Source organism: Tursiops truncatus, chromosome 9 (genome assembly GCF_011762595.2).
Source record: "Tursiops truncatus isolate mTurTru1 chromosome 9, mTurTru1.mat.Y, whole genome shotgun sequence".
Classification (NCBI taxonomy): Eukaryota; Metazoa; Chordata; class Mammalia; order Artiodactyla; family Delphinidae; genus Tursiops; species Tursiops truncatus.
Genome location: NC_047042.1, coordinates 87,433,250 through 87,456,109, shown reverse-complemented (window position 1 = coordinate 87,456,109; position 22,860 = coordinate 87,433,250). Strand labels below are relative to the sequence as shown.

The following is a 22,860-nucleotide window of genomic DNA, read 5'->3' as shown; positions in this document are numbered from 1 at the left end:
TTTAAAACCTGGGGGTTTTAGCCAGCTGGACTATTTTCTTTTCCTGGAAAGAAAAGTTTCTATCTTAAAAAGATTGTGCTTCTAACTCCCCTCTGCCCTCCAGCTTGAAACACATCTTTAAAACGATAACACGGTGCTTGGAAATAGTAGGGTTCTAACAACAGTTTCTTGAATGAATGATTGCTGGTGCACATCTATAAAACCCTGGTTCTGGTCTCAGAAAATAATAGTATATACCTTATATAATTCTAAGAAAGAAGTGTGTACACGAAAGATATGATTTCTGCTTATAGGAAAATGAATTTAGCCCTTGGTGATAATTTTAGAATATAGATTTCTTGTACATAGATACAATTAAACTGTAAAGGAAATTAAGAAACTATCATGGGGACTCTGAGGATGTAATTCTGGTGCAGGGAAAATGTCACATCTTCAAAGGAAGCACGTTAGTTGATAAGCCACAGAATTCTCAGTGTGTATCAGTCTTGTTCAAAGTATCTAAATATTTCCACACCATAAATTTATTTTCTGGTGTCCACTTTATGCATCTGGATATTAAATTTACACATGGTTTTTATAGCTCGAATCAAATCCAGATTTTTTTCCAGTGATACCATATAAGGTCTAAAAAAGTATTGATTTCTCTTTTAGGAGGTCAGACCTGGATTATATTTGTTCCTATTGCTAGAGAAATAGTCCAGTGTGTGTTTTGGATACTTTGGATGTAGTGTTTATTATTGATATTACATAACTGACACCTTTTAAGGTACTATCCTATTTTGTGATTAACAGATCACATGAATTAGTACATGATTATGATATCTATCTATAGATAGAAATAGATGGATGGATACACAGAGTCTTATTTATTCATTGTTCATGTGTATATACCTTTTCTCACCTGTTTTCTGGCAGTGATGATTCCTAACACCTCTTTTGCAACTGATACAGCTTAAAATAGTGTTAGACATATGGCAGGTGCTCAATAAACACTCATCATTTGCTCTCTGGGTTAAAGGGGGGACAGCAATGGAGTAGAGACGCTGCATCAAGAAGGCCAGTTGGCTGCTCCTCCCAGACTCCCACAGAGTGGCCTTCTTTGGAGTATTGCTCATGGTACAAGCTCTAGAAGCTCTGCTGCCCCAGCCACTGGATCTTGGGAGTTCTCAGAATGGACAGGTCTCAGAGAGACTGATTGGCTCACAGACTCACAAGAAACTGATGTATACATCAGAATCCTAATTAATGCCAATTAATTAAGATAGAATGGATGACCTCCCTCTTCAGTGCCTGGGGAGCTCTCACTTCCTAACCAGGTTACCCCCATTCCCCAAGCCAGAATGTCAGGAAGCCTCAGTCACCAGAGACTGCTTCATGATGTGGTGTCAGAGCAAAGGGAGGGAACATCATCATGAGGAAGATTTCACCCAAGCCAAGCAGAGATGTACAGAAACACCTACCTCAGTGGAGAGAATACTTATCATGTCACAGGACTGAACAAACCCTGAGATTCAAGGTCTGTTTTATCTGGATATTCCTAGATGACCAGTGCCAACCCTGGACCTGGCATCCATGCGGAACTCTTCTACTGGCCCATTCTTTTTTTCAGACTTACTGAGGCCATCAATGATGTGGACTGAATGTTTGTATCCCCCCAAATTCATACACTGAAATCCTAACCCTGGATGTGATGGTATTAGGAGGTAGGGCCTTTGGGAGGTAATTAGGTCATGAGGGTGGAGCCCTCATGAGTGGGATTAGTGTTCTTATTAGAATAGACATGAGAGAGCTTGCTTTTTCTCTCTCTCTCCTGTGTGAGGATACAACAAGAAGACAACCAACTGCCAATCAGGAAGGGGTCCCTCATCAGACACCGGATCTGCCGGCACCTTGATCTTAGACTCCCCAGCCTCCAGAGCTGTAAGAAATAAATGTTTTGCCGTTTAAGCCACCCAGTCTATGGTATTCTGTTATAGTAGCCCAAACTGACTAAGACAATAGATTACAGTTAGACTCCACTTGCTTATATCTGAGAGACCTAATGTAATTTGACACGCGTTGAATTTATTAGAAATGTTCTTTTGTACACTTTTTGGGCACCTTTATGGTGGCAGCTTGAGACAAGAGGGTAGAAATAGACTAGGAGAAAGCTCTTCAGCTTTAGGACATGATTTTACTTTGAAGTTATTGAGCAATGAAATCAAGCTATTATTAAGACCAAGGCAGGAAAAACCAATAGAGATCCTTTTTGCTCATTAGTTCATAGAGTAGAATAGTACAGGGAAGGGGTTTTAGTGAAAGCATTTCATTAAAAAAATCATATTCATTTTTCTTATTTAAAAGCCAAAAGCCATCTGGAAAGCTTTTTAATTTTAAGACCTTATGAAGACAACAAAGAAGATAAAATGGATGATACTTACACAAAAAGTAGCATACAGTACACTTCAAATCTGAAAGCCAGTGGCCTGAAATATGCATTCAGTTTTCTAAAATATGCTGCAAAGTAAAGAGAGCTGAATCTGAGATTCCCCTAGGTATTTTAGAACTCAGTGTCTTTCTAGGATAACTTCAAATTATCTTTCTTTTTGACTCTTTTTCAGTGGATCTAAGAATTAAAAATTAAATTAAAAATTAAAAGATACAATTCTGAGACTATTCTATAGTGTTTCCAAGCCTATGTGTTCTGGGTGTTCCAGCTCATTAACTTCATTTTAATTACAAATTTTATGATAATGAATTAACCATAGGGTATACTTTTGTAATTAAGAAACTCAATGCCTACTGAAGAATGTGTTGTATCGTAGTCAATGTTTACTAAATTAATCTGAATCTTAGAGTTTTGACTAATAGCTATTTATAAATGCTTCTCCTCTTTCTTCCAAACAGTACTTTTTGAGGTGTATGAACTATTAATAAAAACAAAAAATTCTCCACTTCACCGAAAATAAAGTTAACCCTCTGTATCTTGGTTTAAAAGTCTTGGGTTTTCTAACATCTTTCTTTATTCTTTTTTTTCTTTTTTTTTTCTTGGTTCATCCCAATACTAGAAAACAATGCACTATTTAGAGTCTAAACTTTAGACCCAACTTGTGTGTTAAACACTCTCTATTTCAGAAAGAGTGTTGGTAAATACTAGTCTGAGGTTGGCCCTACCCCTAATCTACTTCTGCCCATCCTCCTGGGATTAACTGAGGTTGTTTATGTCTCCAGACCACAAACTTCGTCTTTCATTAGAGAAATTTTTGATTATATAGTTTGTTCACTGTTGGACTCTTTGGGGCTTGGTATGAACCCTGTAATTCAATGATTATCTGGTCTTATAATGCAAATGTTAATAGCAAATAACACTAAGAGCTTGAGTACTAGAGCAAATAGGCCAACTAAAGGGAATCTACTCTTACCATATGAATATCACTTGCCTCCATGATGCGACTAAATAAGCATGATGGTCAAAATTACACGGGGTAGAAGTCCACTATCCTTAATAATCAGAGAAATACAGGAGGTGAGTTTCTTCATATCTCTAGAGACAAAGATAGGAAGTCAAAATTCCAGTGGCTCATCAGGAGAGTGATGGAACCCCAGGTATGGTATGATGGTGTCAGTACTCGGAGAATACCACAAAGGTCACCAATGGTTCTGCCTCCCCATAAATAGCTTATCGAAGTGAGCAAAGTTCTGCCTTGGTACACAGATATGATCTGAAGTATCTGTTTGCTCATTCGTTTATTCAGCATTGAGTATGGGCCTTTGGGGAAATAAAAGTGAGTAAGATGTAGTTTTGGATTTAGAGTTGCTTTCAGTTTGGTGGGGAAAAGAGACATATGAACAAACAAACTATAAAATGGGTGACGATAATTAACATACAAACAAATGCTATGGGAAACCCAAGGTGGGAAATCAGTCACTTGATTGGGGACCTCTGGGAAGGTGTTTTCCAAAGGATGACTGTTGAGATAGGCCTTGAAGGCAAGAGTATACCACTTACAAGAGCTTCAGGAGGTAAGGACAGTGGTGTGGAACAGCACAGAATCCCTATAAGCCTGAGGAATTTGCTCACTTAGACGCAAAACCAGACAAGTAAGTGACCAACAGCAGGGTTTAATTCTGATTGGGATAAAGCCATCATTTTAAAGTCTTTTGAATTTTCTCTTCAATTCACAACTAGGGGGAAAGGGAAGATAAAATGGCTGCTTCTCATCTGCACTTGAGGTCCTAAGCCCTCTCCAGGGGTGATAGGCTCTGGGGAGAGTGAGAGGTAACACTTTATAGTGTTTTCTCTGAGTCAGATTTTTGAAAGCCTAGAATGCCTGAGGGCCAGTTAGATAGCATAAGATTAGCAGAGAGAGAAGTGTGAACTGTCTTTTGAAACACAGTATATGACCAGAATGAAACTTGCCACTACACATAGAGTTAAATAGAAGTGAATCCGATCTAAATGAATCATACAGGTACCCCTACCTGATAAGTATCTGTCATGTGCAGCTCCCTTACACTTTTGATGACATTTGTCCACATCTCATTGAATTTGCTCAGCCACCCTGAAAAGTGTTAGTTCTACTTTACTGATGAGGAAGCCCAGATCTTCTAAACGTTCATCCAGTATCCTCTTTCTTTTATCCTTGATCTAAAAGGTACTTTCTTTCATGGAGTTAGAGGCAGTTGTAGGGGTTAGCCGCAGCGTAATGCAGAGGGAAAAGCACCGGAACTGGAGTAAATGACGAAGTTTCCAGATTTAATGCTGCCACTGACTGTGTGCTCTTGGACACGTAACTCTGCAAGCTGGGTCCAATGATTCGGACTTCCACACTCTTTTCTGAGAATGCAGGGAAGAGAGTCTTAATTTCTGACCGCATAACCCAGTATGATACCAGGATATGTTTCCTAGCAGTAATTCCGCATTTCAATCAGAGTTCTTGTGGAAGACTAACTCCTTTCTGAAGGGCATGCCTCCCTGGTTCACTCGACCATTGCTCTGACAAATGTTTCAATGAGATAGAACTTATATTCATGTTCCTCTGAAGTGAGGCACTTAGAAATGAAAGGATTAGGAATTTCCATCCTGCCTCAGCCTTGAGTTTTATAAAAGCTTCATTCTGTTCAGTTCATAAGCCATGGAGCTTCCATAGCAATGATACTCCCTGGGTAGCCAGGATATACTCTGAGGGTGCTGGCTCAGGAAACATACCTATATTTGGAATGTTTTGCTTTCGTGGTTAATTAGGTGGGAAGAGTTAAAGGGCTCTTAAAAGGGGAGTATCAGGAAGGAAGGGCATCAGATATCAACTCTTTCTATATCACAATTTTTGTCCAAGTCCCCTTAACAGTAATTTCTCATCCTCTTCATCAAGGAAGGAGAAATGGTGAGGGAATGTTAGATCTCCAAAATGGGCCCCCACTAAAAAAAAAAAAAAAATCAAGATATACACAACAGTTTTGATTAGAGAAACAGAAGGACTCTTCAAGGAAAGAGTGGGCAGAGGTATACATCTACTGCAGTTGCCAATAGTGCCTTGGGAAAGATGGAGTGTAATTATACCTGCTGAGGCTTCTGGTCTTCGAACCAGCATGATAACCCATCATCTCATCATGCTTGTCTGTTTGTTCACTTCCTGCTCAGTAATTTACCATATTAGTCTCTTGATTTCCCCAGAAAGACCTGCCAACAGTGCAAGGTTTTCTGTGGGAATCAAAAATGGTTTGACTCTGTTATGCTAAACAGGCACAGTAGAGCTACTAGCTCCAGAAATAAAGGACTGTTTCATTACCTAGTTGCTGGGGCCAGCTCTGGAAGTTCTCTAGTTTTCATTTGGAGAGCCCCTAATTTTGCAAAATTCCTGCTGGACAATAAGACCCAGGTTACTTAAGAAAATAAAAAGCACACATTGAGCAATCTTCTGGAATCTAACAGTTGGATCCCTAAATGGTACAGGAAGATGGAAGCCAGCGAAGATGTGACACGGGGTAGACCATTTCACCCATAATGGAAAATATGAACACCGGAAGAATTTCCTATTTTAAACAATATGCAATTTAAAGTACACTCTCTGGAGACTCTCCTGAATGACTGCTATTTATAGTGGCTGATGTGTACTTTACCAAGATTTTTATTCCACCAAAGGAACTGTATGTGATGTAGGGGATTATTAAAATGGAAAATAAACCCTCACATTTTAACTTAGTGAATTGGTACTAATCTCAAATGTAATGTCAAATCTCACTAATCTAGACTAACTGAAAGGAAGGTCTTTACAAATTATGCAATATTTTTAAAGAAACTCAGTTTTGAAAATATGTTCAAGTATATCTGGTGACTTCAATCGAACTAAAAAAAATTAGAAACTTGTTTAAAAATTGCATGAATAAAAATGATTTATAATTAGCAAATTAAGCTTTTAAATGCAGGTGAATGTTTCCAGTTTTTTAAAAAGTTTTAAAAATTTGTGCTCTCAAGTGTTTAATAACTAAGCCATGGAATGTAGCTTGCATATTTAACGTATTAATCAAATCCTTTACTTATAAATAGTTCAAATTTATACTCTTCTATAGTTTCATAAAGATTTAAAAATGGAAGAATCTGAATTAATGAAGATTTATGATAGACTAAAAACTGATTTTCCAGCTCCTGATGAACATTACTTATTACGTGGCAAACTAGTGAAAAGAACTGATTTTATTCACAAGGTATGCACATTATTCCTCTTTAACCTCATTCACGGATGAAAGAGAATCCATTTATACAGCCTCTGTATCGTTCCAACATGCTCATGTTTCATGTCCAGTAGTACTTTCTCATAACAATGTTAAGAACCTTTGGGATAATAAAGGTTAACTATTTCCCTAGAAGACTTCAAAGCAATTGAGATAGATTTCCCTTGAAGAGGAATTTGGAATAGTCTGTAATCAATCCTGTCTGCATTCCCACCTGGCCAAATGATAGCTACAAATGCAGATCTCTTATACTTGGCTGGTCAGTGAGAAAACCAACGGGCAGAATAGATATACTCAACATACATATTTGATAGCCTTCATTACACTTTGATTTTGATGAGCAGTCTTTGCTCTTAGAGAATTTTTTGTTTATAATACTTCTCCAGGGTTCCCAGCTGTGGACATAGAAGGACTCCTTTGGTCCCGTATGTTTAGAAAGGCAAATTTGTTGCCCTCTCAGAGAACAGTGGGCTCTCATTAACACTTTCACCTGAGTCTGGAGAGAATCTTTGGAAAGCTTTGGATCACAGGATCCTGGAAAAACTCTCACCTAAACTCATATTATCTTATTTAGAATTTTTTAAAAAAATAAATGAATTTTTCAGAGTTCTGGTTACCCCTGAGGATGGGGAGGCAAGGGGGTGGGACAGGAGAGGGGTCTGCCGGGAGTTTCAGTGATACTGGAAATGTCCTAGGTCTTAAGATGAGTGATAAGTTTATAGTGTAGGCATTATGATGATTTATAACCTCTATATACATTACATAATATTATTTTGTGTGTATTGGCTTTTTCATAATTAAAATGAATAAAATCACTAATTTAGAATAAAATGATTAGAAGTTATTCTGTACAATTTAGGCACATAACTTCCTTTATATTATTAGTACAGTCTTTATGTATGCTGTTAAGAGGCTTTAGGTTCCTTCTTTATTTGTGTTGAAACCATAATTATGTAATATAAAAAAACCCTGTAATTCCACAAGGCAAAAAAAACTATTTAGAATATATGATTAATTGAATATTAGATACGTAAATTATTGAGATCAAAACCTTGATATGTTAGATACCAGACTACCCTATATCTTTATCTTGATTTCAAACCAGTATGGAAGATTTAAAAAAAGACTCTTTAAAATAAGGAGGTAGATTTTCTTTTCAGCATGGAGACTTCATATCCATAATTCTCCCATCACTTTCAAGGTGATGGCTAAAACAGATATGAAAGAGAGTGGAGGCTGAACACCAAACTGTCTGAAGATGTGGGGACTGTGCACATGCTCAGTGATTCAGAAACCCCAGAAGGCAGCTGGAGAGGTGCCGAGTTTCTTGGGAGATGACTCTGGAGAGGGCTTTCCTGATAGCTCCTTCCTTACCATGTCCTCCAGCCAGCCAAAAAGTAGCAACGACAGGGAACATTCACCATGCACTAATCATATATACATACCATATATATCATATATATATTCTATCTATCATCTATCTATCTATCTATCTATCTATCTATCTATCTATCTATTATCAGTCATCTATGTACCTAGTGCTTTGTAATCTATATGAACCTTATGAGGAAGAACTGTTATGAGGCCATTTTCCTGATGAGGAAATGGGCTCAGTGAGGCTAAGTAGAGTTATCCTTGCTAACCCAGCCAGGAATCACACCCAAGTCTGCATGATTCTGCTTTCTGGGAGATATCATCATGTCTGTGTCCCACTCCAATCTTCCCCATTCTCCCAAAAGATAGTAGTTATAAAGGTGAAACATGAAATCCTCTTTAAGGAATCCTATCAGTTCCTATCTCTCTCATATTTAGAGAAGAAACTCCTTTGATGAATCTGAATTGCTAAAATGAAACTGGTAAGGATGGAGAAATCCTACATAGTAACTTAGTATCATAATTAAGGTTGGTGTAAAGAAATCTTGCCTAGACAACATATGCCAAATAAAAGACTTCAAAAATTGATGGCAAATGGGGTTCTCTCTGGAAAATCACCACAGTTTTCTTTTCCTTCTTGACTAAGATAGCAAAGTTCGATTCCTAGTTCCTAACAATTAATGGTTTTCATTCTGTATATCTACTTATCTTTCTTTGCTTTTCATCTTACTCACCAGGAAGTAATCTGACCAAGTCTCCTTTTATTTTGTAATATTATCCATAAAATGTTTTTTAAATAAAAAACACCCTGCATGCAATACAGTGCAGTATACACTATTTTCCCCAAAACATGCTCTGCTTGCCTAATCAATAGCCATGGCATTTTCTACAGACAACTCCATTTATTCAGGGGTCTACACTGTGCCAGCAGGCTCTGCCTCAGCTTAGCAGGGTGATCTTGAGGAGGTCAACATCCCTAGACTTAAGTCTCTTCATATGTAAAATGAACTTTTAAAATTCAGTAGATCAGGGATTCTTGGCCCAGTGTTCATGGGCCCCGTGGAGGTCTGTGGATGGAGGTCCATGACGCCACTGAAAGAAAGTGCCAAGTTTTGTGGGTGCATATGTACATTTTTCTTGGAGGAGCGTCTATAGCTTTCATCAGAGGCTCAAAGTAGTGTGTGGTCCAAAAATGGAAAAGTAACATTCCACTACAGCAGAATATCTGTAAGGTTAGTGACAGCCTTAAGATTTCATGAGTGATGATGTGACTAAGTCCCTGTTCTAATGGTGAATACAATCTTATTGAAAAAAATCCAGAGAAAAGTCAAGAAGAGTTATGCCAACAGCCTCCTTTGGCTTCAGGGAGAAAACTTGATCTCCTCTGTTTCTATTTTCCTGTGAAATGGGAATAACAAGGGAGATTTTTTGAGGGCAAACAAAACAATGACTTTGTCTACACATGTAAGCAATTTACCTGAATAAGCATAAAGAACAGTTCAATTAAGTCCAATAGCCTCATTTTGTCTGTTGCCACATAACTGCTTTGAATGGTTTCTCCCCATCTTAGGGAGTTATTTTGGCATTGGAGAGACAATGGACCTTCAGCCAAGACAACCAGTTGAAACATGAAAAATTCTATTGATCAATTTGTTACAGGGAAAAGGTTTTGAGATTTGGGGCAGGCAGAACTGGATTGTACTCCACAGCTGTATGAAGTTGGACATGTAACTTAACCTTTCAGACCTACAGTTTCCTCAACTACAAAACAGGGATAATAATATCCAGGTCTGCTATAGACTGAATGGGTCCCCCCAGCAGTAAATTCACATGCTGAAACCTAATCCCCAATGTGATGGTATTTAGAGTTGAGGACACTGGGAGGTAATTAGGTCATGAAGGTGGAACCCTCATGAATGAGATAAGTGCCCTTTTTAAAACAGACCCAGAGAGTTCCCTCACTGTTTCTGCCATGTGAGGACACTGCAAGAAGACAGCTGTCTATGAACCAGGAAGTGGACCCTCACCAGATACTGAATCTGCTGGTGCCTTGATCTTGGACTTTTCAGCCTCCAGAACTGTGAGAAATAAATTTCTATTGTTTATAAGCCACCCAATCTATGGTATTCTGTTGTAACAGCATGAACAGACTACGATAAGGTCATAGGGTTGCTCTGATAATTAAATGACATAAGGTATATAAAGTGCATCACCTAGCCTGGCACTTGGCTGATGCTAAACCAAGCATCACTTGGTTCTTTTTCCTGTCTAACACTGGATGAAAAATTTGGCTGAAACTTTTTTCTACTTGAGAACTATTTTTGCTGAATTGAACTTTTTAGGTAAAATTCTAAGCTATGTTTTATATGCTATATTTAAAATAAAGACATATAATTAATGAATTAGAAGATTAACTTCATAGCTACAATATGTGATTTTAAAATCCTCATATAGCAATTATATTTGTGTGGTAGACTTATTTATGACTACAAGTTTTATTTCTTTCCCAACTTTAATAGAAACATCTTAGCAAATATTCAGGTCAGTATAGGAAAGAAGCTTTGCAGAAAGGATGCAACAAATCATAATGACTGAGCTGACAGACGAATGAAAATTCAAATTCAGTAAAATATTATTTTGTACCAAAGACCTGCCAAAACATTAATATGATTTTAATAATAACATCTAACATTTATTGAGTATATACTGTGTGCCTGTAGTTGTGTTAATTTCCCTACATCAGTTAGTCAGCTTAATTCTTTTTTTTTTTTTTTTTTTTTTTTTGGTACGCGGGCCTCTCACTGTTGTGGCCTCTGCTGTTGCAGAGCACAGGTTCCGGACGCGCAGGCTCAGCGGCCATGGCTCACGGGCCCAGCCTCTCCGCGGCATGTGGGATCTTCCTGGACTGGGGCACGAACCTGTGTCCCCTGCATCGGCAGGTGGACTCTCAACCACTGCGCCACCAGGGAAGCCCAGTTAGCTTAATTTTTACAATGATTCTGTGAGGTAGAATAATTATCCCCACTTTTATACATAAATAAATTGAAGCACAAGATGTTTAAGTAATTTGTAATGAGGTTACCCAACTGGTAGTTGTCAAAGTAAGGATTCGAACTCAGGTCTGTCACACTTCATCACCCACATACTTAACTACAACATTGTCCTGCCTCTCCCCAGGTGAGCGAAGACTGGTAAATTATGAGTCACATATACAGACTGTAAAAAAAAAAATTCAGCACTATTTTAAACTATAAGTGTATTGACTCATATATATGCCACATTTTTTCCAGCTAAGAATGAAGTTAAACCTAGGGGTAAGACAGGAATAAAGACACAGACCTACTGAAGAACGGACTTGAGGATATGGGGAGGGGGAAGGGTGAGCTGTGACAGGGCGAGAGAGAGGCATGGAACTATATACATTAACAAATGTAAGGTAGACAGCTAGTGGTAAGCAGCCGCATGGCACAGGGATATCGGCTGGCTCGGTGCTTTGTGACCGCCTGGAGGGGTGGGATAGGGAGGGTGGGAGGGAGGGAGACGCAAGAGGGAAGAGATATGGGAACATATGTATATGTATAACTGATTCACTTTGTTATAAAGCAGAAACTAACACACCATTGTAAAGCAATTATACCCCAATAAAGATGTTAAAAAAAAAAAAGAATGAAGTTATGGGTCAGCATGTGAGGTCCTTAAGAATCTAGATTTTTAATTTTTACTGAACAAGTGTCACATTGGGTAGATCCTGGACTCTTGATGTTCTACTGATCATCATAAAGTGGGATACTTTTAGGACCAGAGGAATTGTTAGGTAAGTGGAAATTGGTCCAAATATGCCATTTCCACTGTTTATAATTTGACCGTTTATAAATTGACAGAGGTAATAAATAATGTCTATTTAGAGTGAGAGAGAGAACAAGAGAGGGAGCATATGAATATGTATATATATTGATTCTTCATGTGGCCGGACACAAACAAATAATTAAAAATCCCTTAGGTGAAAATTATCTACCTCATTTTCTCAGTGCCCCTCCGTTCAAGTTAGGTTGACCCTACACAATATCAAATAAACATAGAAACCTTACAGCAATATTTTTAAGTCTCTTTCAAATGAATTACTTGAAAAAAATCTTTTAACTTAAAAGTAGAAATGTAGATGCAAATCCTAACTTTTTTTTTTTTGCCCCCTGGAGTGACGAATTTTCTGAGAGACCTAAAGGGAAGTTTTGAGCAAATTTAGCTCCTCTAATAATTTAGACTGTTTCCAAGGAATATTTTATTTAACTTCCGAATGGAAAATAATTTTCTGATTACAGAGTAACAAAAACTGCATTTGAAAAGATTTTGATTTGAAATTTCAAGGTCACAATGCTAAGTATTTTAAACAAAAGTGTTTTTGTGTAATCGTTGATTGGCCATGCTGTTAAATCATGTAAAAAGTTTCAGTAATAGACTCCTGGGAGGCAACTACTTAGACTCAGAGGACTTTAAAAAATTGTTTGCTTTTTTAGTGAAGTAAAAATATTTACTTTCAAATGTCTAATCCTCAGTATATTTCAGAGGCCCGTAAAAATGTATGAACGATGACAACAGCAAGAGTGCTTTCATTCCCTTTATTTATGTCTATGAGCCTCTGAATCTGATAACAACTGTACAATAGGGTCCTTTCTTCTGATCAGAAAGAGGAACTTACATTTGGGTGTGGAAAGCAGGAGCTGGGAATGCAATGAGTTCACATCTTGAAAAGTGAGAGAGCTGCTCGTGAAAACAAGCCCAACGTGGGGAAAAGTACGTCTCACTGAAGATCTCTTCATGGATAAACCATCACTGCAGGTTTCTCAGCAGATACACCAAAGCTCAAAATCCTTTGGGCCAAATATAATAGAAGAGCTCAATTTGAATTGGTGTGAATTCTTCTTGCTGAGACAGTGTGATTCTCCCTCAGAACTTGTTACCAATCACATCCTCAAAACTCTTCACCCAACAGCAAATTCCTGCTTCTCACCTTCCTAAGGTCACCTTCCTAAGGCTCCTGTATCCTCTGAGAAGTGTAGAAAGAAAGCATTTTTGGGGTACTTGTTGAAAAGGAAGAGAGCTGAATATGACCTCTTTGAAAATGCATCCCTTTCCACTACATTTTCCCCTTTGAAAATGTTGTATTCCCCGATGATATAAAAGGACATGAATGCATAATCCAGGGTAGATGATCAGGAAGAGACTGGAATGGAAACAAGTGTATCAAGTGTTGATGAAGATGCACATGGACCAGGGGAAAACACGTTAAGATGCACTAAGAAATACAGAGACAAAGGTAGAAAGGGATTGAAATAAAAGAAACAGAAAGGGAAGCTGAATATACCCATTCATTTTGTATTCCCATGAGATAGGTGAAGAATAATAGACAGCAAAACAAATTATTTGTTTGTTCAAATAAGTAATTGATTCAGAAATACAATTTAATTTGAGATGTGTACAAATAGTCTCTTTTGCCTAGAAACAAAGCATTTAGGATTTTCACTGACTACCTGCTCCATCCGTTCTGCCTGCTGAAATTTTTTTCTTCCCCTTTTTGTCAAGTTGGCTCTAAAGTTACTAATTCATCTATGATATAAGCTTTGTGACTGTTGGGACACTGCCTGGACTGGTGAGAACTCATCCCTATGGTTCAGTTTACTATCTTGTACCTATTCAATACATTTTTTGGATGACTGAATAAAAGATGCATAGGATGAAGAGCAGGACAAAGAAGGGAAGTATATTTTTGATTTAACCAGGTTCCCAGGCTAGGTTACGGTGGGCTAGGTGATGTGAAATGGACTGGACTGCAAACCCTTAGAATGAGGTGTGTGCACAAGAGTCTCAAGGCAGCTGTGATGCAGTGAATGATTGTCAGTCCCAAACCCAGGAAAGCTAGCATGGCCCAAAATGTACAGTGAGCTTTTTCAATAATCTTTTTAAAAGCTCTATTTCTGAGGAATAAAATGTATAAGAATCTAGTTTATTTTAATTTGTGGCTATAACATCTGGTGAGAGTACAGGTTTTAAGTTATTTATCATTGCAAAGTAGAACAGCACCTGCTCGTCAAACTCAATAACAACTAATTAAAATAACAGGGTATTTTTATTTGGAAAGGCTTTGTGGGTAAGAAGTGGACAAGTCAACAGTCTCTTCTCTGTGTTACCATTTCCCCCATGCTCTCTGCAGGGGTACAACATACAAAGGGCATAAGCCATCTTTAAAAATTATCAGTGAATATCAGAGTACATATTACATTTAAGGATGTAAAAGTATAGCTGCTTTATACAGTGTAGTTGCTTTTATACAGGTTGAAAAGCATTAAGCACACTTTTCCCAATTCTCTCATTCTGCTTCTCTGTCCTTGGTGCCCCAAAATAAAGTTTGAAGCAAAGTAGAAGCCCAATAAAATTTTGTTGAATGAGTGACTGAATGAATGAGCCTGCAGCTCTGAGCTTTGGGGCCACTCCAGATCAAGGCTGAGCTTTTTCTTTTAGTTGCATAAATCCAAAGGAGAGTCCATTTTGGCCCCAGGTATTAGGCATAAGCTCATAGAATCTCATTTTTCAAAATGGAAATCTGCCTTATTGTTTTATTTGTTTTTAAATAAAGCAATACATGATCATTGTAAAAAATTAGACAATACTAAAAGCAAAAGGAAAATAAAAATTATCACCAATCCCCCACTCCTGTCACAGATGAAGAAGCCAAGTTCTAAAGCTAAAGGAAGAGGGACTTGCCCAGGGTCTTATATGCCCTTTATCTTCAGATCAAAGCCAAAATTTTAGATGGCGTTTAATTTCTGGTTCTGGACATCTGTTTCCTGTACACACCCTGAAATTTCCCATCAAAGTTGGCTGGACCATAAAGCCTGACCTTCACTATTCCCATAAATGATCAGATTTTACAAAATCCTAAAGGGTGAACATGGACTTGCTTAACAAATTCCAGAATAACAGAACTAAAGTGTTCACCTTGAAACATGAAAAGGTGAACTTAGTACAAATATAAGGAAGTACTTAAGTATTTCTCTTAAAAAAAAAGAAAAGAAAGAAAAGGAATCAAATGAAATACAATATCCCCAAAGGATTAATACAGACAGAAATGTAAGTTAAATAAGTGTATTATAAATTTATTTTAGGTTATTAAGGGTACCTAACTAAGCTTCACTGGGTACATTTTTTTTTTAAGATTGACTTTAAAGAGAGACATATCCCCCCACACAAAACAAAAAACTGGAAGGAATGAACCATGTAGATGTGTGGAAAATTCTTAGGCAACATCCTGGTTCTAAAAGAACCTAGTTTATTCCCTGTAATTACAGTATGAGTATAACCACAGTAAGTTAGTTCTATTATTCCTCTCACGTTGAGTCCCTGTTTCCCAATTCACATAGCAAACAAAGAAGCTGAAGATACCGATCTAGCCTGATGCCCAATTTCCTGTCCCTATTCCTGAGTCCCCCAAGCCCCAATTCTGTTAGGCCTGCCCCTACACTCTGGCCTGGTCTGTTTTCTGATTCCGCTATACTTTGGTTTTCTAGCACACCATGAGGGACATAAAGACAGAAACTATGTCTATTTATATTTCCCCATTTTTTCTCACTGTTCCTAGCACAGTGCTGATGCTGAATAAACATTTGTTGGGAACAGTATTTATAGACTTTCAGGAGAAACTGAGGTCACATAACACATCATTGGAAAGGATAAGAGGTATGCTCCAGTGGGCCGACACCACCTACAAGGCGTCAATGTACGCTCAACAATGGGCGCCCCATACTCTCCCTGGTTCTCCCCGCTCGCTGAGTTTGTGTCTCCTTCGACGGTTTCCATTATGTCTTTATGACCTCTCACTCTCTCTCTCCGCTTGCTTTCGCGCCACTATCACTACCATCCACTTTCTGCTTTTGTGCTGCCACTGCCCAAACTGACTCCTCTAATAATAATTTTTCTCCCCTTTTGAACAAAGATTGACAATTTCTATCTCCCAATGCCTGGAGGAAATCTCCAATTGGATGTGGTTTCTACCTGAAATTGAACACTCTCCCCATGCCCACCCAAGAATGGAATACTTCACAGTTGCCCTTTCCAGCTCCTCAGACTTACGTTCTGTGGGACAGTCTGAGTTTCTCCATCTCCTGAAAAATTTGCTAATTCTCCCTCTAAAGACGCTCATGTTTGATCTTCACTTCCATATCTGCTGCCCTGACTCAGTCCTCATCACCGTGTGCTCAATACTAACTCTTCCAGTACGCCCACACTCTAGCCCACTGTAGATAACGCTTCCCAGTACGCATAGCTCCCCCACTAAGTCTCTGTCTGTTACCTTTTATATGAAATAGAAACACCCAAGATGTACGAGTCTAACTCATTCTTCCTTAAGCACTTAACAGGTTTCTTGCACCGGGATTCTTATTTCCACCTCTGAGTTTTGCAGATGTTACTCCCTCCTGTACACGGCTCCCCTTTTACTCTTTGTCATCACCATTGTTACTCCCTCTATGGCTCTCCACTTCCAGGGAGCTTTTCCTGACTGGTTTCATCACAGGATGATAACTGCCTTTTCTTTTCTTGGTATTAACTTTTAGTTCTGACTATATTGCTCTGTTGTTTCTTACTTGTTTAGCTAATGATAATGGTTAAAAAAATAGTAGCATACCATTTATGTGTCAGGTACTAGACTAGGCCGTTTATGAAGTTCAATAATCTTCACAACAACCACAGAAGCTACATAGATATTATGCCTATTTTAAAAATAAGGCAGCTGTGGCGTAGCAAGAAGTCACTTGTGCGTGGCCACACAGCTCATAAGTGACAGTTGGGATTTGAACCTACAGAGCCCAGGTACTGTTCAGGGTACCATGTGTCATATAGCAGCCTACTCCGACCAAGTTAATCAAAGGCAGTAATTTTACCTTCTTCTTTTGAATTCTCCATACCAATAGGTAGATCCTATGCTTCAAATACTTTTTGTTGGGCTTCCCTGGTGGCTTAGGGGTTAAGAATCCGCCTGCCAATACAGGGGATACGGCTTCAAGCCCTCGTCCGGGAAGATCCCACATGCCGCGGAGCAGCTAAGCCCATGCACCACAACTACTGAGCCCGTGTGCCACAACTACTGAAGCCCATGCCTAGAGCCCGTGCTCCACAACAAGAGAAGCCACTGCAATGAGAAGCCTGCACACCACAACAAGGAGTAGTCCCCACTCGCCGCAACTAGAGAAAGCCCACGCGCAGCAACGAAGACCCAACGCAGCCAAAAATAAATAAATAAAATTTTTTTAAATTAAAAAAAAATATATATATTTTTTGTAAGTGTAAGTTTCTAGTTTTCTGCTGCAGGATCACTAAGGGGTCATCTTACTACCATCTTTTCACTTGTGCACTGAGGCAAAATTGATTTGCTTTTAAGATCATTGTTTAACATTTTTCTTCCTGTGAATGCCTACTCTGCTTTCTCAAAAGAACATCTGAGTTAAGTCACATTAAATGCCACTGTCTTTTGCTCTGAGGCCTAAAATTTTAAAATATGCATTTATACCCCTTGCCCCACATGTTACTGCTTTATTTCCCCAACCTGCCCTTGTAAGTCACCACAACAGAGGCCTCACACAACATAGCAGCTTCCAACTAGACTCAGAATCTCCACAGTTCCACACTCCACTGGCTATTAACCCATCATATGTGAATTACTGGATTTGGCGGCTTTTCTAATAAGAATAAAACTTTGTCATAAGATCCATCTGGGTCTTATTGCCTTTATTCTTTTAGAGTGAAGACTTCCATTTCCAGAATGGTTTCAACATTCAATATTTGTCATTTCAATATTGTAAGTGCTTTTAAAACTTTTATCCATACATTGCTTTTGTCATTTAAAAATTCTAATATGAAAGACAATGATTCAGTGCAACTATTTGTTTCGTCTCCAATCTCTCTTTCTCTTGATGTTTGTCTGTGCAGAACTTAGAGTCTTAACGGTTAGGAACATTTTCTATAACTGCTTTCGCAAACAGTTCAGCGTGCAATACATTCGGCCCTTGAGGCTGATGATCTTTGAGGCCTGAAACCAATATTGTGGATAACAGAATAGAGATACCTTTGAACCCAGATCCTTACCTTTCTGCTTCCAGACGCATCTCTTCCCGCTTTTGCCTCCTAAGTTCTCTGCGACGTTCAAAATCGTCCATGGTATGGGTTCAGATTTAGGGAGACCAGATAATATCTGGATCTAAAGGGGAAGAAGTAGAATCAATATCATAGATGAGTTGGAGGATTATTTCCCATGAGTCGCCTCAGCCCCTCACCATTTTTTTTATCCCCTTTTCCTTTACTCTTAAGAAAAACACCTTAGAAGATGAGTGAGGTAGCCAGTGATCAATTTCTGCCTCCCAAGCCAAGCCTTGTCCTTTATGTGTTAAATTCAGTCTCATTCATGTAACTATTAGAGACAAATAAGTAAAATTCCAGGATCACAGTTTAAAAAAAAGGGGGGGAGAAGGAGAGGTTTGAAGACTTGAAATATTGCTGGGATCACTTGAGAGCTACTGAATGGTTTTGTTCTTTGTAACCTGCTGAACTACAGACAAAAGTTATAAAAAAGTGAACAAAGAAAGAGGAAAGGAGAAAAAGAGTGAAAAAAAAAGAAAAGTGGCAAGAAAAGGAATTTGTAGGAACTAAGAGAAAAGTAAAAGAAAGAAATAATATAAGTATCCAGGCACAATTTGCATATCCTAAAAGAATATTAATATCAGAATGATAATAAAGACCACAGCAGTAATACCACGAATAAACATAATGCAGCAGCATTTTTAAGAGCAGTTACATATGATCAAACTGTTTTCACAGCTCAAAAGTAGCAGCTCTTTGTAACCCAACCATTTTATCCTTTCCTACCTCCTCCGTGATAGTTTTAATCCCAGAAAGATCTTCCCTTTCCAGCTCTTCAACTGAGGATTCCGCTTTTCCTGCGTTTCTGTGCCATGGAGTCAAGTATTCCAGAATTCCCCTGCAGCCCCCAAACCCAAAATGACTACCAGAAAAGGGGAAGCGGGCTCTTTTTGTCCTTGCTTTGTTTACAGAGCTGTCAGTGGTTAGTTAAACTCGGCCTGGAATCTGGCATTTAAGGCCTGCTTGAAGATTGTTTCCTGTGTGGAGCGGGAGGCCTCCACTTCCTCTGGAATCCTAGACTCTCTGCTGCACTCAGATCACAAAAAATATTTTCCAGCCCTTTCTGTGCACATGAGACGAGCCATTTGCCCTGCGTAAGAAAATAGGGAGACGTGCAAAACCTGAAGCCATCCCCTAATGGCATCTTTGTGTGAGGGAATGAAAAGCAAAACTTAGACTTTGAAGCCTAGTTAAGAAACCTTCTTAAATTGTCAGATTCTTTTATTTTTCAAGCATTTTTCCCCTTAAAAAACCCACAAAAACAAAAATAAAATCTCAGCCAACCAAAACAGAATTATACAACGTTTGAATGTTTCCCCCCCTTCTTATTCCCTAGGGTATTATTTATACTGCTTATAAATCCTTTACAAATTCAAATTTGGGTGTTTATTTGGCGTTTTTTTATCTTACAGTGTTTTTCTATCTAACTCTTAGAAAGAGTACTTTCCAAGTACTTTGTTAGTTATGAAGGAAAGAATCAGTTTTCCTTTTTTAAAAATTATTCCATCAACCCTGAAAAAATTTCTTTCTATTTTCTAGTCTGATCTCTCCATAGTTATCAGAATGAAAAAAAAAAGTGATTTGAGGGTCTCCTGAGAGGCTGTTTGTCTCCCTGGGGTGGGTTCCTGTTCTGAGCGCAGTGCAGGGTGCATGAGGACAGCCCTGGGGGCAGTGGGACCAAACCTCGATGACTTGAACCCTGGGTGCAGTGAGAGCAAAGGCTTCTCGTTCCTTTCTTCAGTAAAGTCTTTTGTTGTATATAAACCACTTCTGGAATAACTATAGCAACAGCAAACAGAAATGGGAGAAAGAGGTCTGTCTATAAGCAAACAATTTCACTTTTCTTAATTTATCCAAGCAGCTTAAAGAGCAGCCTCTAAGCCTCTGGGTCTCGCTCCAACCTCATTAAGCCGAGGAGTCATGCTGGCTGCTTGGTAGCAGTGGCAGCTGCTGCTCAGCCTGTACCTCTGGTGCAGGTGCCAATGAGCGGTGAAACGAATATCCGCAAGCAGGCCGAAGATGCACACGGCTGGCCGAGCCCAGCAGCACCTTGGAGCACTCAGGGGAGGTGATGCTGACTAACACCGTGTGGCCACTGTGGCCGGCCACGCTCACTGGCTCTCCACCCACGCAACTTCCCCCGCCCCCCCCCCCCCCCCCCCCCGTTCCCTCCTCCTACTCCTCAGCTTTTATTACTTACTCGGGTGTTTTTTCCTCAACCATAAAGAAACGCTACCCGGGCTTCCCTGGAGGCGCAGTGGTTGAGAGTCCGCCTGCCAATGCAGGGGACACGTGTTCGTGCCCCGGTCCGGGAGGATCCCACATGCCGCAGAGCAGCAGGGCCCGTGAGCCATGGCCGCTGAGCCTGCGCTGTCCGGAGCCTGTGCTCCGCAACGGGAGAGGCCACAGCAGTGAGGGCCCGCGTACGGCAAAAAAAAAAAAAAGAAACTCTACCCAACCAGTTATCTACTCATGGAATGCTGCTGAGTGTGTACGTGAGGCACTGACGGGGAGGGAGAGAGGGAGTGAGCGCTATATGAAGCATCTACACAGACGGTGCCTTTCTGGGTTCTGCTTGGTGGACATGTGGCGGGTGTACCTGAGGCAGAAGAGAAAGCACGTCTGTGTACCGTGCGGTGTGGGATGACTCTCTGCTGGGGTGTGTGTGTTGTGTCTGTGGGTGGGAAGATGTGTGTGCTTGTGAAAATGGCTCTTTGTTGGTCTCACACCAGGATGGAGCAGAGGTCTTCCTTAATCCTCACACCCTTTATATCACAGAGCTTCTCTGAACCTCTCTGGCACTGTTCCTAAGCGAGGCGAGCCATGTCTGGGGAGAATTGTAAGTGATTTTCCCCCTCTTTTGGGAGCAGCAGCTTCCATGGCCTCAGCTAGTAATCTCTCATTTCTTCCCCGACCCCCAGTCAATGCTGAATTCCTTCCACTAACATTGGATAGGAAACAAACTCTCCATCAACGAAGTGATGAAATGTCAAGGCAGAGAGCTTCCGCAAACAGTAAAGCTCACGAGTGTCACAAGTGGACAGAGTAGCCTGAAAGAGAAACGCAGGCAAAGGGATGTATGTACCAATGAATGTGACAGATGGGTTCTTGAAAAGTTTTATGAAAACCCAAATTTTGGGGCTGGGGTGATTGTAGACATGCTATTGAAAGAACCCTGATGTGACTCCTTTTGTCAAAGGAAGAGAGGCGCTTTACAAAGGCAGTTGAACAATTACCTTCTGATATACCTGTCTTTTCAATATGGGTTCTCAAATACCAGATTTTCTTGAAATAGGGCATGCCTATGCTACTGCAACTAAGTAATAAGTCGATGTTAGAGACTTCAAATCACTTAACACGCTGCCCTTCCTTTGGGTAATGACACCACCAAGCCCGTAGCCCAGCTGAATGGTGCCGTGAGTGGACCTCCTGGGTCTCACCTCCACGCCAGGACATCCTGAAGCTTCCTCCCTTCCCTATCCTTCTTGCTACTTTTCCCTCTCAGCTTCTTTTGGGGGGAGGGGGAGATATTTATCAATATTTCTTCTGTCATTTCCCTTTTTATTTGTCTCATTCTCTGATACTTTTTTTTTTCCTTCTCCCTTTCCCTCCCTCTATTGGGAATTAAAATCTATTTATTAAATCCAATCTAGGATTCTTAAAAAAAATTGAGTTTAATTTCTGATGTGCATCTTTCAATCAAGAATTCTAACTATTACTATGTTTTATATTTGCAAAGCTTTTTTCTTTTTCCTTTATGGGCATGTGGCCCTCACTAGAGTTATTTTCTGTGACAACGTTATAAGGAGACCTACTGTTTCTGCTTTTGTTTGGGACAGGGTTGGTGGCAGGTAAGAAGCCCTCTTAGGTGTGTATGTGGGTGTGCATGTGTGTGTGTGGGTGTGTCTGTGTGTGCATGTGTGTATGTGCATGTATGTATGGGCACGCACACGCACACAGGTGTAAATACAGTCGAGGCAGGAAGTGGTGGCATGCAGGCCAGTACTCTGTTATTGGCGGGAGAAATTTGTAGAGAAAGCTAAGCTCTATCTATCTTCAAATCATCATAAACTGAATGGTGAATGGGTTGGAGGAAGTCCTTGGGATTTCAGGGCAGTGCCAGTATTGGTCTTGGAATGCATCAAGAATAAAATCTATTCTGTCAGGGACCCTGAATAAGTTAATGCAACTTCCAAAAGTAACCGACATTAATTGAATATGTGCTATGTGCTGAGGCATTTTTTTAAACCATTTAAAAAAATTAATGGGGTTTATTTCTTAGTTTTAAGTTTAAGGAAATATTGAACATAAAGTACAGAGTACCCATATATTCCCTCTCCTTCACCCCCGCCCAGCTTTTTCTGTGTTTGCATTGAAATGTGTATTCCCCACCAAAAGATATGTTGAAGTCCTAATCCCCAGCACCTCAGAATGTTACCTTATTTAGAAATAGTGTCTTTGCAATGTGGTCAAGTTAAGATGAGGTTATTAGGATAGCCCTAATCCTGTATGACTGGTGCCCTTATAAAAAGGGGAAATTTGGACATAGAGACAGATATACACAAAGGGAAGATAATGTGGAAACACAGG

The 22,860-nt window shown here is 39.5% G+C and overlaps 1 protein-coding gene across 9 annotated transcripts in view; it reads right to left on the bottom strand.

Annotated features, from left to right (window-relative positions):
• Positions 1 to 22,860, bottom strand: part of CALD1 (caldesmon 1) — a 181,336-nt gene that overhangs the window by 75,382 nt on the left and 83,094 nt on the right. For 8 of the 9 annotated variants that reach the window (XM_073809955.1, XM_073809954.1, XM_073809957.1 and 5 more), the window contains one exon: positions 18,220 to 18,331. In XM_073809955.1, the coding sequence (XP_073666056.1) occupies positions 18,220 to 18,290 (71 nt within the window). In that variant the 5' untranslated portion in view covers positions 18,291 to 18,331. Of the gene's footprint in view, positions 1 to 18,219; positions 18,332 to 18,996; positions 19,139 to 22,860 lie in introns of those variants that run through there. The other variant, XM_073809956.1, reaches the window with a different exon arrangement.